This window comes from Hyperoodon ampullatus, assembly GCF_949752795.1.
Source record: "Hyperoodon ampullatus genome assembly, chromosome: X".
In the NCBI taxonomy this organism is placed as follows: Eukaryota; Metazoa; Chordata; class Mammalia; order Artiodactyla; family Ziphiidae; genus Hyperoodon; species Hyperoodon ampullatus.
Genome location: NC_136913.1, coordinates 61,867,967 through 61,887,420, shown reverse-complemented (window position 1 = coordinate 61,887,420; position 19,454 = coordinate 61,867,967). Strand labels below are relative to the sequence as shown.

The window sequence follows — 19,454 nt, the reverse complement described above, 5'->3', positions numbered from 1 at the left end:
CTGTTGTAAAAACCAAATTAGAGGAGATTGTGGGAAGGCCTTATGAAAATGAGTGAGCATTCAACACAAATACACAAGCCTGGTCCTTGGGTAGCCTCAAACCCTAGAGGGATCAAAATTAAAGGTGCTTACAAGAGACAACCTCTTATGAAAAGCTGGCGAGAAATGTATTAACTTCAACTCAAGGAAAAGATAAAATTGATAGGTGCCGCAGACATATTACTTTCCTTGACTGCACTAAAGACAGTGATTATGACACAGGTAGGGCCAGGGCGAAGCAGAAAAGCCCTTTCCTCAATATACATCTGTGTGAATCTGACTTTTGTTTGAGGCTACAGCCTTTACTTAGCACTTTCAAAGCCTCTTTGCTTTCTCAGCCCCAAGTCTTGGCTTTTGAATATATAACTCTTCTTATGCAATATGTGTATTCCTGAAAATACCTGTGCATAAATGGAATTTTTGCAAATCAAATCATACTGTATGTATGCCAGAGAGAGCTTGCTACTTAAAACCTATGGGGACTCTTTTTGAAATCAAATAATCATACCCAATAATTTGATCTGATAAATTCAGACTTTCCATGTCAGGAGTGTTTAAAGTAATACCTGCACTATTTCACTTCAATTCTCAACCCCCAGTAACACGTAGACAATTGGCAGAGATGGCCACGTGCCCAAACTTCAGTGGATCCCATTGAGGCCAAAAAGACACATTGCAGAAGCCCCAGCATCCCTGACCTTTCAAGGAATAGAAAGGCTTAAGAAAAGGGCACCATATGTCTCAATCTATACATGTTATTCCAGTGTAATTATTAATAGTGTCCCTTTTTTACTCTTAAAAGTGTACCATTGTGGATGATAAATGATATGGTCACCCTACCTAAAATAGACCAGATTCTATTTCCCTCAGGCTGCACTGAGGTTAGGAAATCTTTCCATTTTATCCTTACACTCTTGGAATTTAGTTAAAGACGAAATGTTCTAGTGCTTGCATGGCAGAACACATCTATTCAGCACAAAAATACGCTGATTATTAGCCAGTATAATATGGCTGCTGGGTGACTGTGACAGGACCTGACGAGGTGAGTCAGAGCGTCAATCAGCAGTCCCTTTCTCATCTCATTCTCTTTGATCTCTGCCACTAGACCTGTATTTTGTGGAGAGAAGGAATGCTGAAATGAAAAGAAAGAAGTCTGTTTCTGTCAGCATTTTCCTTTTCTCTTTCCTGGAGGTTTCCAGGGCTATATCTGCCAATAGCTTTAATATACAAGTCACATCCAGCAGTCATTTTATAGAATTGTTACAAAATTCATCACAGAAACCTTCACTTTGAGTAGGTCACCTCAAAAGATCTGGGTTCCAGGGATCTCAGTCTTACCAATGACTCTTGGTGGAATTGAGGACCTTGGAGTCCTTGGGTGCATATTTGTTCAGAGATGAGGGCCTTTTTAATCTTTGTAGGCCTTGGACTTCCCAGTTCCACATTGTGCATGGTCTGACTGGTTCACTAAAGACTGCCTACTAAGTGGTTCAAAAATATCATAAAGAGATGTTTAGGTGAAATTCTGCAAGTTAGAATTATCTTTCTAGCCCTTTTGTTAAAACATTTTTCTCTCCTTCCTTACCCCCCTTCCCTCTCCTGCTGTTCTGTGACTATTCTTTCCTAACTTCACAATTCTTGATGGAGACAGGAGGCTATAACCTTGCCAACACGGCTCGATGCTGGACATACTTGACCGGGGTCATCCTAGGGAAAACACTATCCTCTGAGATCCCAGATCATGAGGTAAGTAAGGCTCTGACAAGTCCTCTCTTCTTTAAGGGGAAGAGCTGAGTCATTCCACCTAATCAAAATCACGTCCTCACCACTCAATACCGTTTTGTTGAGAGACACTCCAATAACAATAACACACTGTCTTGGCAGAATAGTGGACTCTTGTTCCAAAATATCCAAGACCTTCTGCCTTTTTTTACAAGAGATCTCAAAGGCCAACCAACTTTAATTTCTCAATTAATTACAGAGACTGTGGGAAGGGGTCACCTGTTCACACAAAGAACTCTTTGGAATATGTGCATATTTTCATCCCCTAGACTCAAAAAAGAAGGGGCAATTTTTTTTAAATGTAGAAGCTGGGTTCTCCTCTATCTTTAAAAAGTCCTATTGGTGGTATGTCAAACCTCTGTTCTTTGGTGGTAGTCCTGGTCTCTCAATTTTCTTTGGCTGATGTAAAATTTAAAAAACACACAATCACCACCAAGACAGGTCTGGTATTTTTCCAGCGATTAGTGGTGCACAAAAGTTGGGGCAGGACCATCCAAAATGTGAAACATGTCATTTGAACCTTTGCCATTTTCTTTAGTCATATGAGATGGGCTTTATGTTTTCCAAGGCATAGATGTCTGTTCTAGTTTTCTCAAAACAGGTGTCATAGAAAGCTCTCTGAGAGCTGTGAGTGTGCTGACGATCCCCTTTATCTGAAGGTGTACCCCTTCTCTTCCCACCCACCCTGACACCTGGCAGGAAGCATGTTATCACAGATCAGGATGTGTAGCTGCAGGCTTTAGACTGTGACTTATAATAATGAATCAGTGGCTGCAGCCCCACCTTCTCAAGCCATCTCCCAAGGAGTCGATATGGTACTTGGGTTATAACATTTTGATTCCTGCTCGATGCAGAAGCTGTACACTTGGGAGCATTATGCTTTTACAAGTTACTATTATTTTTTAAAAACTAGAAACAACTTAAACTACTCTCCTTCCAATTTTCTTCTAACCATAGGTGAGGTATAATATGTATCTCAGAAAAACCACTCAATGTGTCTAGAATACAAATAGAAGGCACTCTATAATTTGAGACAATTTGCTGGTGTCAAGGTTAATAGAAGTCTCTTTTCTTGACTTGACTTACCTTTATTCAGTATTTGGAAGCTTTATGAAATATAAAGGTAAGCGAACAAATTACATTTGTGAACAAATTTAATCGCTGTTATTGCCGTGGGAATATCTCAGATTGCATTGCAATTTAAAGCGCTGAGACTTTAAAAACTGATCAAGTTATGTCAAAAAGTACTTTTAAGATGTAGAAGCCTGAATTGAGAATGAGTGTTCTGTTCCTAGGAAACAATGCAAATCTATAGATTCATCTATCTTAAAAGGTTGATAAAATTTTAATAAAGGTGAATACTGCCTCTGGTACCTGGAGATGCCTGGCTGGTTGTGGACTTGGCCTTCTAGATAGACATGTCCTGTCTTTATACTGATATAGCCTGCCAGTTTAAACGGGATATAATGTACGTTAGGTGCCTAACACACAGTTCTTGGCACACAACAGGCATTTTTGAAATGCAAGTTTTCTCCTTCCCCTTTGTATGCACCTAACAACTTCTGATACCCAGACATTTATGACTTCGTCATTCATAAATTTGTCCAAACCCTTTCGAATCCCTTCTGTCATATCCTTCTGGTATAAGAGATGTGAGTCATCCAAGAGGGAACAAAGAAGAAAATTGAAATGACAGTCTTCCAGGTACAATAAGATAACATTTTAATGAAAATTGCCAAAAATAGCCCACACAGTGTAAAGGCATATATAAGTTTTGTGCCACAATACACAGTTGCACACAAATATCCTTGCAGTCCTCTATAATCAGATCAACAAATGGTGGCTCAAAAAATATTTACTGAGCACCCGTTGTGTGCCAGGCACTATGCTAGGTGTCTTGGAAGATACAAAGACACTAAGACCTCATCCCCTACCTCAAACAGCCTGGGATAAAGGGGGGTATAAGTACTGGGGAGATATGTAAATACACAAATAAATATATTACACAGCAGAATAAGAACCACAAGACTATAGGAAAAATGGCTATGGAGATGTGCCTCAAATATAAAGGGAATATAAAGGAGTGCACAAAATACCCTGCCCTCCATGAGCTGAAAATATAATTGAGAAATCTAATCGGTGAAAAGGTCAGGACAGTGCAGCAGGCAGCCACAGTCTGCTGGCTAACCCCCTCACTGTCTTCCCTCTCAGTCTCGGCTTTTGTTCTTCTGTCTCCTAGGATAATAATCCTCCTCCTCCAGATGCCCTTTCCCCACCTCTCTATGATCTTCCTCAGTCCAGCTTAAAGCCCCATGCCTTTAAAAATCCCTTACCTAAATATACCAAGGCCCTTTGAGCTCTTCCTTCACGTTCATTTGTTCTTTTCATTCCTTTACCAAATATTCATTGGGCCCATACTACTTGCCAGGCCCTATTCAGACCTGATACAGGGATACAAAGACTAACAAGATAAGCCCAGTGCCCTAAAAAATCTCATCACCTAATAGAGGGGACAGAACAATGTGCTCAACCCAGGACAGATGAGGAGCATAGAGGAAATGTTTCACCAAGACTTTAAATTGAATATTGGAGGTTGACTGGGAGTTTGCCAGGTGAAGAAGATAGAAAGGAATTCTGGGCAGAAGGAATAGAAATTGGAAGGGACCTGGTGCCTCATGGGACCAGGGAGAAGTTTGATATAGTGGAACACAGGGTTTATGAGAGAGAGAGAAGGATTAAGGCTTGAATGGAAATTGGAGCCAGATTATGAAGAGCCTTGAATGATACACTAAAGAGCTTACACTTTCTTCTGTGAAAACAGATGAGCTTTGGTCTTTAGAAAGCTCATTTGATAGAGCATGGAAGATAGATTGCAAAAGGGAGAGAGCTGAGAAAGTCAAACCTGTTAAGAGGTTCAAGGACACTCCTATCACGCTCAAGTCTGTACCATTCCTTTGGTCATCTGTGGTTTCGGTTGTCTGCATTCCCCTTTAGTGCTCATCAGAGTGTTAACACCCACCAAGTTGGTGTTCATTCATTGAATGAACAATTGAATCAATGAGTGTTTGAATAATAAGTGTCTCAACATTCATACAGGAAAACTTATATTTTTAAGATGGAAGAATTGGAAGCATCATCTAGCCTTTTTCTGGAAACTATTTAACCCCAGTAGCAACTACCCATTCTTTGCAAGAAGTACCACCTATCCCAGTAGGAAATAGATGTATCCATGGGAAAACACTAGATCACCAATGAAAGGAAGAGAGTTGGGAAGGCAAGTATTGGAAGTGATTAGTGGTGAAATTTCAGTCATAACCCTCATGAGATACAAAACCAATCATGCCCTAAAGCCATTGATCAAGGAGTTAGTTCCAGCCCAGGAATCGGGGAGCCAGGTTGGCCAGCCAGGCATGGAATAAGGAGGCAATCCCACTGGAAGAAGAGTTGGGCCCAGCGGGGAAGGTGAGAGGAATGGACCCTGCCCATATGACTGGCCCAAGTATCTCTACCATAGGGAAAGCCCAAAGGTGACATGGGGTCCCATAAAAAGACCAGTATGTGGCTAATTTAGCAAATCACCCACTACGTGTAATAAGGCTTATGGACTATTATATAAGAATGTTGTGTAATCCAGTAATACTATTTGGATCCTATAATCTAGGATAGAGTAAGACAATTATATTATAGACAGTTATATTCATTTATATGTATATGTATACAGATATATCAGGTATGTGTACATACCTGAATCATAAAGTAGATCTTTAAACAAAATTTAGTGAACAAAAAATATTTATTTAAATAGACTCCTTTTGATGGACTGGTTAGACAAGTTATGCCTCATTCATATGAGGGAATATATATAGCCACTGAAAAGAATTAAGTTGATTTATATACAAGTGTATGTTACTAATGTAAAATAGTCTTGCATTGCAGTCTATAGGTTTCAGTGAATTCATAGATTGACTTGGGGCAAAATAATATCTTAATATTTACTCTTTCAGTACATGAATTTGCTATCTCTTTCCATTTACTTAAGTCTTTAATTTCAATTTTTAATTTATACTTTTCAGTGAACAGGTCTTACACAAATTTTGTTAAATTTATCCCTAAATATTTCATGACTTTGATGTTGTTATAAATGGTATTTTAAATTTCAATTTCTAATTGTTTGTTGCCAGAATATAGAAATACAAGTACAATTGATTTTTTAATATTTATCTTGAATAATGTAACATTGCTAAACATTAGCTCTAGTAACTTTTTTGTAGATTCTTTAGCATGTTCCATGTATACCAACATGTCATCTGTGAATAAAGAGACTTTTACTTATTCCTTTACAATCTTCATGCCTTTTATTTCTTTTTCTTGCTTTATTACACTGGTTGGGACCTCCAATGCAATGTTGATTAGAAGTGGTAAGAATGAACATCTTTGTCTTGTTCCCAATCAGTGGGGGAAAGCACTTAATCTTTCACTATGAAGTGTGAAGTTAGTGGTAGGGATTTTTTTTTAATATCCTTTATTAGGTTGAGGAAGTTCCTTTCTATTCCTAATTTCCTGAGAATTTTCCTCACAAATGAGTGTTGAATTTTGTCAAATGCTTTTTCTTCATCTATTGAAATGGTCATATGGTGTCCTCTTATTCTGTTAATACAGTAAATTGCATTCACTGTTGCTTTTTTTATGTTAAACTAACCTAGCATTCCTGAGATAAACCCTACTTTGTCATGGTATATTACCCTTTTTATATATTGCTGGATTCAGTTTGTTGAAATTTTGTCAAGGATTTTTGTGTCTATGTTAATGAGGGACATTGACCTCTTTTTTTTTTTTTCTTTTCTTGTAATATCTTTGTCTGGTTTTGATATCAGGGCTATGCTGATCTTATAAAATGACCTGAGCAGTATCCCCAAGTCCACTGTTTTCTGAAAGAGTTTATGTAAAATTGATACTGTGTCTTACTTAAATGTTTGATAGAATTTGTTAGTGAAAATATTTGAGCCTGGAGTTTTGTTTGTAGGAAGGTTTTAAATTATGAATTCTATTTCTTTAATAGTTACATGGCAAGTCAGATTCTCTATTTCTTCTTGCTTCCATGTTGATAATTTGTCTTCAAGGAATTTGCTTATTCACTCATAATTTTCCCTTATTGTTCTTTTAAAGTCTATAGGTCTATAGGAGCTATAGTGATGTCCCCTCTTTAATTCCTAGTATTGCTAATTTCTTCCCTTTTTTCTTGATCATTTTAGCTTATGGTTTAACAGATTTAGTGAACTGTATTTTTTTCAGAGAACTAGCTTTTAGTTTTATTGACTTTATTTTTCTCTTTTCTATTTCATTATTTCTGCTCATATCTTTGTTGTCCTTCCTTCTACTTATTTTGCATTGATTTTTAGTTCTTTTTCTAGTTTCTTATGATAGAAACTTAGTTCATTGATTTCAAGCCTTTCTTCTTTTTTAATATAAGTATTTTATGCTGCAAATTTGCATCTAAACACTGCTTTAGCTGCATCCCACAAATTTTGATATTCTCTTCATTTCCATTTGGTTCAAAATAGTTTCTAATTTTCTTCTTTGATGTGTTATTTATAAGTGTGGGTTTTTAAAAATTTATTTCCAAATATTTGAGGACTTTCCAGATATTTTTCTATTTATATTAACTTTAATTTTGTTGTGCTCAGAGAACATACTTTGCATGATTTTAGTCCTTTTATATTTATTGCAATTTGTTTTATGGTCCAGCATATGATCTATCTTGGTGAATGTGTCACGTAATTTGTAAAGAATGTGTATTTTGCTGTTGCTGGATAGCATTTTCTATCATTATCAATTAGGTCAGGTTGGTTGAGAGTACTATGTCATCTATATCCCTACTGATATTTTGTCTGCTTGTTCTGTCAGTTACTGAGAGAGTTGAAATCTCAACCATGATTTTGGACTTGGCTATTTTTCCTTTTAGTTGTGTCTGTTTTGGCTTTATGTATTTTTGAAGCTTTGTTATTAGATGTATACACACTTAGGGTTGTTATATCTTCTTGATGAATTGACCCCTTTATTATTAAGAAATATCCATCTTTATTTCTGGTAATATTCCTTGTTCTAAAGTCTACATTGTCTGATTTTAATATTGTTGTACATGCTTCATTATGATTATTATTTGTATGGTATATCTTTTTCTGTCCTTTTACTTTTAAGCTGTTTATGTCTTCGTATTTACAATGGATTTCTTGTATACAGCATATAGTTGGGTCATGATTTTCTTGTCCAGCCTGACAATCTCTGCCCTTTCCTTTTAGTTGGCATGCCCAGACCACTTATCTTTAAATTAATTATTTATACCTTCAGGTTTAAGTCCATCTTCCTATTTGTTTTCTATTTCTCCCCTCTGTTGTTTATTTCTTACCTTCTATTTTCCTGCCTTCTTTTGAATTAAATGAATTTTTTAAGGATTCCATTTATTTTCTGTATTTGCTTATTAGCTATAACTCTGTTTTAATTTTTTGTGGTTGCTCTGGGGTTTACAGTATGCATTTTCAACTTATCATAGTCTACCTTCAAATAATATTACACTACTTCATGTGTAATATAGCACCCTTGTGACAGTATTCTTCCATTTTTCCCTTTTACTTCCATGTGCTATTGTAGTCATATATTTTACTTTTGCATATGTATAAAGCCCATGATACATTGTTATTATCTTTTAAACTGTCAATTATATATTTTAAACTTTTAAAATATTTATTAATTCATTTAAAATAAGACTAATATTGCCTGTGCATGTTAGCACAAATAACATGTTGTAATTTTTTTAAAAAACTGTATTTTCCAAGACGAAAAGAAATCTCATGAGAAGAATGGTAATGCTATACATTTTTGCACAACTCTATAACATCTGGCTTAATAGATGACAGCTGACTTCTCATACCTGCTTCTACATTCAATGTGTTTTGATATTATTTTTGTTAATGTATATGGAGAAAATCCAACTTCACATAGATCTGTAGATGGAAAAGGGAAGTGTATTTTAATAACCTTTACAGGTCGTTATGGATATTCTTCTTTGATACTACACAAAAACTCTACAAATGGTAGTTTCTTAAAGGTTAATGCTGTGTGGAATCTGAAAACGTATCAGTGAACTTTGTATGTACTGTTACATTAAAATTCATTGATCATTGTACTCTGAAGGGATATTTGACCCATCTTATTCATATTGATTATTTGGAAAATATCGGTTCACTAAGTTATACAAACATTACAAATGTTGAAACACTTTATGCAGTACCAGAAATCACATTAAACTGATATGAATGCTGATTTCATTGGAAAAAAGCTTAAGTTTTGGGAAACTGTCAAGCTTATAGTGGCAGAGTGAAGTTTTTCAAAATTCTGATTTTCATTTAAAAACGTGTGAGGGACTTCCCTGGCAGTCCAGTGGTTAAGACTCCACACTTCACTGCAGGGCACACAGGTTCGATCCCTGGTCGGGGAACTAAGATCCCACATGCTGTGTGACATGGCCAAAGAAACCAAAGTGTATATTATCATTGGCAATGAATAGTGTCAGTTATTGATATTTAACCTAAATTGGTAGGCTCACTTCATTTTTGAGAACATATCTGCCAAACATCCGAGTATTTAATCATGGTTTCTCCATTAGTTATTCTTCCTCACAAAAATGGTATTCCATGAAAAGTAGCTGTTTAGGTCACAACTTAATCACAGATATGCTTTTCCTCAAGACAACTTCCTATTTTGTCACACAGAATATTAAATCCAGGATCAAGATTTGATAATTTTTAGTGCTTCGCCAAAGCCATTCTTCAGTGAAATGGGATTTTTTCTTTTTACTGTGTGTACACGGCAACAAAGAATACAATAAATGCTGGTATACTTTGGTACTACTCCCTTAATTTATATACCATGGTTCCAGCAGTTTTACCCACCATTGCTTTTGCACATTCATACGAATATAGTTGCTCTGGCATAAACCATATTTTATATTCATATATATATATATATATATATATATATATACCATAACCAAAAATATATACCATAAACATATATATACATAAATATATAATATAAAGTATATAAGTTGCTCCAGGATAAACGATGAGATTGAAACAAGTTATTCAGCACTTTCAATATTTTAGTACCACTTGTGATTGTTGCTAACCATTCACATAAAAAAGGTCTTCTTCAAAGATTAGTGCTGATACCATATGACTACAAGCAGAACAGTAAGTCTAGCCACATTTATAGGCTTGTCTGTTTTTAAGGTGAAAGTACAGTTCCACAAATGAGATAATAATTAAGTCTTTCCCTGAAAACTAATGAAAGAAATCATAGAAGATCTAAATAAATTGAGAGATACTATATAAATGGAGTAGAGATTCAATATTGTAAACATGTCACCTATGGGAGAAAATGTCATATAAGAAGAAAACCCAAAGAAGAAAATACTAAATCAAAAGATGGATTTAGCACAGTTGAAGGATATAAGATTAATACATAAAACTCAACTATAGGGCTTCCCTGGTGGCGCAGTGGTTGAGAGTCCGCCTGCCGATGCAGGGGACATGGATTTGTGCCCCAGTCTGGGAAGATCCCACATACCATGGAGTGGCTGGGCCCATGAGCCATGGCTGCTAGGCCTGCGCACCCGGAGCCTGTGCTCCACAACAGGAGAGGTCACAACAGTGAGAGGCCTGCATACCACAAAAAAAAAAAATCAACTATATTTCTATATACTAGGAATGAACAAATGGAGATGGAAATTAATGTTAAGAGAATGAAAGGACAGGCACAGACTGGGGTAAAATACTTACAAATAGGGCTTCCCTGGTGGCGCAGTGGTTGAGAGTTTGCCTGCCGATGCAGGGGACGTGGGTTCGTGCCCCGGTCCGGGAGGATCCCACGTGCCGCGGAGCGGCTGGGCCTGTGAGCCATGGCCGCTGAGCCTGCACGTCCGGAGCCTGTGCTCCGCAACGGGAAAGGCCACAACAGTGAAAGGCCCGCGTACCGAAAAAAAAAAAATACTTACAAATAATAATCCAATAAAAAGGAGATATATCCAGAATACATAAGTAACTCTCAAATGCAATATTAAGAAAATAAGCAACACAATAAAAAGTAAAAGAAAAAATAACTAAATCTCCATGTTCAGAGCTAAATGTTTAAATAAATAAGTTACTGTGCCATTGACTTTTCATCCAGTGGGCATTGAGCAATGTCAACTGTCTAAGGCTTCACTGGTCTCTAAGCTATTATGTGCATTTCTCCAGCCCATGCAGTGCAATAATTTATGCATAAGATGCTTCAGTGGCTTTTTCATTTCTAGTTTGAAAAGCTCTAACAAACAATTTTTGGTTTTTAATAAGCTCATCATGTCTACACTTAAAATATTCCATTTCTTTCCCTTTCACTATGAATGAATGGTCTGAAAATGATGCCACAACTTAAATAATGAATTATTTTGAAACTATATGAAAGTGTTCTGTGGCTAAGACACTGCAAGGTAAATTAATGACATATATAAAGATAACTGTAATCATGTTTTCATTCATTACTTACAATTTCACCCCATGTTTATGAAGTAAATGTCTTCCTTCCATGAGTCAGAGCCCTCACCAATACTGCAGTTTCATCTTTTTAAGCATCTTCAAACATAGTTATTGCAGCTTGGGTTTGAGAAATCAAGTCTTCTAATCTCCTTTATTAAGCCAACAATCTATATTCTTGTTGTGTTCTATCTAGGTGGAAGTAAAATTCTGGGATTTCAAAATAGTGGTTTACTAAATAAAAATAGTTACAGAGATTATAGCAGGTATGACTAAGGGTACATTTTCCATGTCCTTCTTGTGGTTAGGGAGTCCAGGTACTGGTCATGGTGCCAGTACTTCAGAGGGGAGAACTGAGAAGCTTAAATGAAGGGATGGAAGAAAAGACCCAGAGCCCAATGAGGCAAGTGATCTCATAGTAGGGGCACCTGCTGTATGGACCCCAGCAGGAGATGCAGGGAGACTAGATAACTACTCATACCAGCCAAGGGATGCAATGCTCAGGCTAGAATGCACCTATTAGCAGCTCTGGACCACACCTCCTATATCCGCAGCTAGGCTGTGCCACCTTTTGACTGGACTGTGTTGCTCCACTTACTCTGCCACCAGGCTGACAGCCTTCCTCACTGCTCCATGGTCTTCAGTGGCACTCCTTTGCAATCAGCACATATACAGCCACCACTGGACCTGCCTCTCTCAACACTGCCCTAAATTATCATTTAAAGAAATTTAAAGATGAGTAAGAAAAGATCTTTTATATTTACACTTTCCAGCATTTTTCAATCCTTTGTGTAGGTCCAGGTTTCCATCTGGTAAAAGTTACATTCTTTTAAAGAACTTAAGAACTTAACTAAAACAACTTAAGTTTTCTCATGGTATAGGTCTGCTAGCGACAATATCTCTTGGCTTTTGTTTGAAAAGTCTTTACTTTGTCTTAATTTTTGAAGGATATTTTCACTAGATATAGAGTTCTAAGCTGATAATTTTTTTTCCTTCAGAACTTTGAAGATATCACTCCGTTGTCTTCTTGCTTGCACATCTCCTCATGAGAAGTCTGCAATCATTCTTAGCTTTATTCCTTTGTATAATATATGCCTTTCTCCCCCACCTCTGGCTGCTTTTAACTTTTTTCTTTGTGACTAGTTTTCAGCAGCTTGATTAGTTTGTCCTGGTGTGGTTTTCTTTGTGTTTATCCTGTTTTGGTATTCATTGAGCTTCTAGGATCTGAGGGTTTATAGTTTTCATCAAATTTAGAAGTATTTCAGCCATTATTTATTTTCTGTCCTTTCTTTTTCTCTTCTACTTCTGGGGCTCCAATTAAACCTGATAGATCAGTTCTATTGTCCCAGAGGTCACTGCAACCCCCTTTTTAAAATTTTTTTATTTTTTTAATTTTTAAATTTTTATTTATTTAATTTATTTATTTTTGGCTGTGTTGGGTCTTCATTGCTGCGCACGGGCTTTCTCTAGTTGTGGTGAGCAGGGGCTACTCTTCGTTGCAGTGCACGGGCTTATTGTGGTGGCTTCTCTTGTTGCAGAGCACAGGCTCTAGGCTCACGGGCTTCAGTAGTTGTGGCACGTGGGCTCAGTAGTTGTGGCTTGCGGGCTCTAGACGCAGACTCAGTAGTTGTGGCACATGGGCTTAGTTGCTCCATGGCATGTGGGATCTTCCCAGACCAGGGATCGAACCTGTGTCCCCTACATTGGCAGGCAGATTCCCAACCACTGTACCACCAGGGAAGTCCATGCAACCCCCTCTTTTTTCAGTCTTTTTTTTCTCTTTACTATTCATTTTGAGGAGTTTCTATTGCTTTGCCTTCAAGTTTATTGATTTTTTGTTCTGCAGTATGTAACTGCTGTTAATCCCATCCAGTGAAATTTTTCTTTCAAATATTTGACTTTTCATCTCTATAATTTCTATTTTTAAAAATACTTTCCAAAGAAATTAAATCTTTTTAAAAAGCTAACCAAGAAAAACATCTTTCCATTTCTCTTATTGTGTTCCTATTTTCTTTACATCCTTGAACATATGGAGCATATTTATAATAGCTGTTTTAAGGTGCTTGTCTAGAATTCCATTATCTCTGTCATTCCTGAGTCTGTTTCTGTTGACTGATTTTCTCTGGGTTATAGATCACATTTTCCTGCTTCCTGGTATGTTTAGTAATTTTTTAATTCAATATCCAACATCATGAATTTTGCATTGTTGAGTGCTGGATTTTTTTGTATTGATTTAGAGAGGATTGTACTTTTTTCTGATATTGTGGATATCAGATAAGTGGATAAGTTATTGTGGATCAATTTGACCCTTTCAAGGTTTGTTTTTAAGCATATTTAGAGTAAATCTTGAGTAGCCTTTACTCTAGGGCTAATTTAGCCCATTTTGAAGGCACTGCTCTGACGTTTCTACTTATGCCCCATGTATTCAGTGAGGTCTCTCCACTTTGGTCCTGTGTGAACTCTAAGAAGTGTTCATCTTACAACTTCTCAGTAATTGTTTCCCTGGAAGTTTTTCTAGACTGTCTTTGTGAAGTTTTACTCTGTACGTGTTCAGATTGGTATTCATCAAGAGACTCAAGGGGACCTCTATGCATACTTCTATTACTCTTTTTTTGGCTTAGCTCCATTCTCACAATTTCTAATTGCCCTGGCCTTTCAGAACTCCAGTTTCTGTCTTCTCTACTTGGAGATTGCTAGGATTGCAATCCTGTTCTGCAGTCCGGGGATTACCTCCAGGCAGAAAGCTGGGGTGATGGTAGGGCTCACCTCATTTGTATCCCTTTTCTCTCAGATCACTGTCTTGTGTTGATTCTTGTCCAGTGTCTGAAAATAAATGTTTCATATATTTTGTCAATTTTCCAGTTGTTTCCAAAGAGAAAATAATCCACATCTTCTTTCCCCTCACAGCCAGAAGTGGAAGCCCTTTAATTATCTGCTCTTCATTTTTTTTTCTGCCTTCATTTTTGAAGAATATTTTTGCTGGATATAAAATTCTACTTTGACAGTTTTTATTTTCTTCTGGCCTCCATTATTTCTGAGGGAAGGTCAGTCTTATCATTGTTTCCCTGTGTATAATATGTCTTATTTCTTTGGCTGCCTTTATAAATTTATCTTTGGTTTTCAGAACTTTGACCATGTGCCTTACTGTACTTTTCTTTGTATTTACCCTGTTTGGGATTCCCTGAGTTCCTGGATCTGTGGGTTGCAGTTTTGGATATAATCTGGGAAATTATCAGCTGGTACTTCACTTTTTTCCCCCTGTTCGCTTTCTCCTGTCTTTCTGGGACACCAGTTACACATGTGTTGGATTGATTGATAGTGTCCTACAAGTCACTGAAACTCTCATTTTTCTTCCAATATTTTTTCTCTATGCTTCACTTTGCTTGATTTCCATTGATCTATCTTCAGGTTACTAATTCTTCTTTAGTATTCAATCTGCTATTAATCCCATCCAATGAATTTTTTATTCCATCTCACCCAAGGATTTTTTCAAACTTCTTCACTTTGAAATGTTTTAGATCCAGAGACAGTTGCAAAAAATAGTACAGCGAGGTCCCATGTACCCTTCACTCAGTTTCTCCCAATGGTAATATATAACTGTGGCACAATATCAAAACCAGGAAATTGACATTGGTACAATACACAGACCTTATTCAGATTTGACCAGTTTTACATGCACTCACGTGTGTGTGTGTGTGTGTGTGTGTGTGTGTGTGTGTGTGTGTGTGTGAGAGAGAGAGAGAGAGAGAGAGAGAGAGAGAGAGTATGTGTGTATGTGTGTGTGTATTGTAACCACTACCACAGTCAGGATACAAAACTTTTCCATCACTACAAAGACTCATGCCTTGTGCTACTCTTTTATAACCGCTGCTGCCTTCTTCTCTTCCCCCACCCCATTTCTAATCCCTGGAAGCCACTAATCTGCTCTTCATGTCAACAGTTTTTTTTCATTTAGAGAATGTGATATAAATGGAATTATGTAGTATGTGACCTCTTGAGATGGGCTTTTTCACTCAGTGTAATCCCTTGAGATCTGTCCAAATTGTTTCATAAATAAATAATTCATTCCCTTTTATTGCTAAATAATATTCCATGGTATAGATATACCATAGTTGTTTAACCATTTATTCACTGAAGAACATTTGAGTTGTTTCCAATTTATGGCTGTTAAAATTAAGCATTAATGTATAGTTTTTGTTTGAATGTAATTTTCCATATCTCTGGGATTAATGCCCAGGAATGCAATTGCTGGATCATATGGTGTGTATAGGTTTGCTTATTTAAGAAACTGACATTTGTGCTTTCTTTTTATTACTGTTTACACAGTATATCTTTTTCCATGACTTTTATTATTTCAACTTCTCTATATCATTATATTTAAAGTGACTCTCTTGTAAACAGGCTATTATTGGGTCATGTTTTTAATCCATTTGGCCAATCTCAGTCTTTTAATTGGTGTGTTTAGACCATTTGCCTTTAATGTAGTTATTGATAAGTTAGGGCTTAAGTCTGCCAGTTTATTGTTTGTTTTCTGTTTGTTCCCTGTTTTCCTCCTGCCTTCCTGTGGATTACTTGAACATTTTTTAAGAATGTCACTTTTATTTATCTATAGTGTTTTTCAGTGTTTCATATAGATTTTTTAGTGATTGCTTTAGGTATTAAATTATATATATGTAACTTATCACAGTCTATTGGTATCAACATTTTGCTACTTTGAGTGAGCTATAGAAGCCTTAGCTGCCTTTATTTCCCTTTACCTTCCTCTCTAATATATCTTTAATTTTTCCTCTATATGCATTGAGAACCACATCAGACAATGTTATAGTTTTTGTTTCAACAAACATAATTTTTAAAACTCAAGAGGAGAATGAAACTCTGCTCTATTTACCCATATTTTTACTCTTTCTGTTGTCCTCCCTTCCTTCTTGATGCTCTAAGATTTCTTCTTTTATCATTTCCTTTCTGTTTGGAGAACTTCCTTTGCCCATTCTCTTAGGGTATGTCAGATGAAGATAAATTCTTTTTGTTTTCCTTCATCTGAGAATGTCCTGATTTGTCTTTCACTCCTGAAGGATATTTTCACCAAGTATAGAATTCGGAGTTGGCAGTTATTTTCTTTCAGCACTTAAAAAATGTGCCTTTTTCTTCTGGCTTCCATGGTTTCTGATGAGAAACCCACTGTCATTCAAATCATTGTTTCCATAATGGTGGAAATGTAAAGTGATGCATCATTTCTCTCTATCTGCTTTCAAGGTTTTGGTTTTGCTTTTTTGTCTTTATTTTTCGGATATTTGATTATAATGTTATTTGTAGTGGATTTCTTTGGGTTTTTCCTGTTTAGGTTCATTCAGCTTCTTGAATCTGTAGGATTATATCTTTCACCCAACTTGGGGATGTTTTAGCCATTATTTCTTTGAATATTTTTAAAATTCCATCTTATTTATCTTCTCTGATGACACAAATGTTTGATCTTTTGTCTTGTCCAACAGGACCCTAAGTCTCTGTTCATTATTTTTCGGTCTATTCTCTCTCTCTATTGTTCAGATTGGGTAATTTCTATTGCTCTACTTTCAAATTCACTGATTCTTTTCTCTGTCATCTCCATTTTCCTATTAAGCCCATCAGTAAGTTTTTTTGTTTTGGTTATTGTATTTTTCAGTTCTAAAATGTCCATACTTTATGTCTCCTTGTTGATACTTTCTATTTTTTCACTTTCTTTCTGGCATGCTTCTGAATGCTTCTAATTGCTTCTGAAACATTGTTATGATGACTACCTTAAAATCCTTATCAGGTAATTCTAACATGTGTCATCTTGGTGTTAACATTTGTTGATTGTCTTTTCTCATTCAAGTTGAGATTTTCCTGATTCTTGGTATGATGAGTGAGTTTTTATTTGAACCTGGAGATTTTGGATCTTATATTATGAGACTCTGGGAACTCTGAACTCTGTACTCTAATAAGCCTGCAGCTTTCTTCTTGAGCTCTACCATATACCACTAATGGTAAAATATATATAACTAATGAGCCTTACCCAGCATAGTTCCCTTCTTTCAAGGGTTGAATTTCCTCTAGTTTCTACCTGGTTTTGGATGTTCTCTACTACCTTCAACTTATCATGGTTGTTACTCTGATAGAAGCTACTCTATCATTACCAGAATACAGAAGTCAGAACTTACTTTTCATTGTATACCTTTTGGTACCTTTTGAAGTTTTTACCATGTATGTATGACTTCTTTAAAAATGTAAGTAAATTACTGAAATTAAATTAAATTAAAACATAAAAATTAAATAAACATATTTATCAGACAGACCTAATTTCATTGACCAGCTCCATGAAGTGATCATAGTAACAATATACACTAGACAAGTTGAGAAAATTATTTAACCTGTCTGTGCCTCAGTTTCCTCACCTATAAAACGGGGATTAGAACAATGGCTGGCATATATAAATAAAATATGTAAATATATTACTAATATATAATATATAAATAATATAAATTAAATTTTAGATATTATTGTTAATGTCAGAAATATTGGTAAAACTCCTTACAACTAGGGACATGTTTCTTCTTAATCCCTCAATGCTGAGAATTTGGTACCCAGTAAGTGCTTAAACATTAAAAAAAACTGAACATGGTACTGCCGTATTGGATGCTATGTGGATTTAGCCTAACAGCCCTTGCTGACACGGAGCTCATAGAACAAAATATTTAAAACATATTTAAATGAAATATTATCATTTTATATGAACAAATGTGAGTAAGAGTAAATACAAATACTAGAAATTTTATATTTGAGTTTTATATTTAGATGAGGTTATAGTACCAGGCATTCAGCAAACTGTCCTATTGCAGAAAAGCTTCATAGAGGTAGAATCTAGGAACTTTTGAATGAGAAAAGAACTTAACATTTATTAAGCACCAATTATATCCCATGTAAGTATATCCATATGCAAGGTCCTTTACATAAATTATCTCATTTATGTCTCTTAGCAACCCTGGGAGGTAAGCATTATCCCCCTATGAGAAAAATAAGACTCACCAACTAACTTGGCTAGGATCAGCTAATGAAACAGCAGAGCCAAGATTGAAACTCAAATTTTTTGAATTTGGGGCTTATCCTCCTTTACTTTCAAGAATAAGACCCAGGGTTTTAGTATAAACAATACATGGGAGAAAAATAAGCATTTATTAAACATTAAACATCTACTTCTGACCACACAACATGCCACATGCATTATTTCATTTAGTTCTCAAAGCATTATTTTATTCAGTCCTCACAGTAAGAAAACTAAGATTTGTTGAGCACTAACATGGTTCCCTCATGGGTCTCCTAACAGCCCAGTGAAACCTGTATTGCCCCCAAGCTAGGAAGAAAGTAGGCTGAGCTTCCTTCACACTTGCCTGCCTCCCAAGGCAGCTCTAAAAGACACCCCTCCAGGATGCATATTCCCAAGCATTTTGCAGAACCTATATTCCACAAAAAAATGACTTTTTAAAATACAGTCCAGGTAACACAAAGGTCTTTCCATACAGTTGCTTTTTAATCTTTTGGTGGTCATGGACCCCTTTGAGAATCTGACGGCCCCTCCTCCCATATAAATGCTTACAATTACACAATTTTGGATACAATTACAGAACATTCAAAAATTTCCTAAAGCCCGTCAATGGACTCTTTGTTTAAAACAAACAAACAGAAACCCACTCTAAAGAACAGAAATAAATCTTAGGAAACAAGAGAGCTTATTAATGCTTCAATTATTGAGTTTTACTAATCCTCTAGAACACTAACCACCTATATTTGACCATTCTATTATGTTTCACAAAGTAGATATTAGTCCTGTTTCTCTTTTGGTTTTTGAGCCTTGGCACTATTAACCTTTCTGGTGGTATAATTCTTTGTTGGGGGGTGTTGGGGTGCTGTCCTATGTGTTATAGGATGCTGAGCAGCACCCCCGCCCTCTACTCACTAGATGCCAGGAGCACACTCCCTGCATCTCCCAGTTTTGACAACCAAGAATGTACCTAGACATTAACAAATGTCCCCTGGGAAGAGGCAAAATCA

At 36.2% G+C, this 19,454-nt stretch overlaps 1 protein-coding gene across 2 annotated transcripts in view; it reads left to right on the top strand.

Annotated features, from left to right (window-relative positions):
- The window catches only part of HDAC8 (histone deacetylase 8), a gene marked incomplete at its 3' end in the record, with an annotated part of 240,672 nt that overhangs the window by 97,423 nt on the left and 123,795 nt on the right, over positions 1–19,454 (top strand). For both annotated transcript variants that reach the window (XM_079727243.1, XM_079727244.1), the window contains exon 9: positions 1,691–1,785. In XM_079727243.1, coding sequence (XP_079583369.1) covers positions 1,691–1,785 — 95 coding nt within the window. The remainder of the gene's footprint in view (positions 1–1,690; positions 1,786–19,454) is intronic.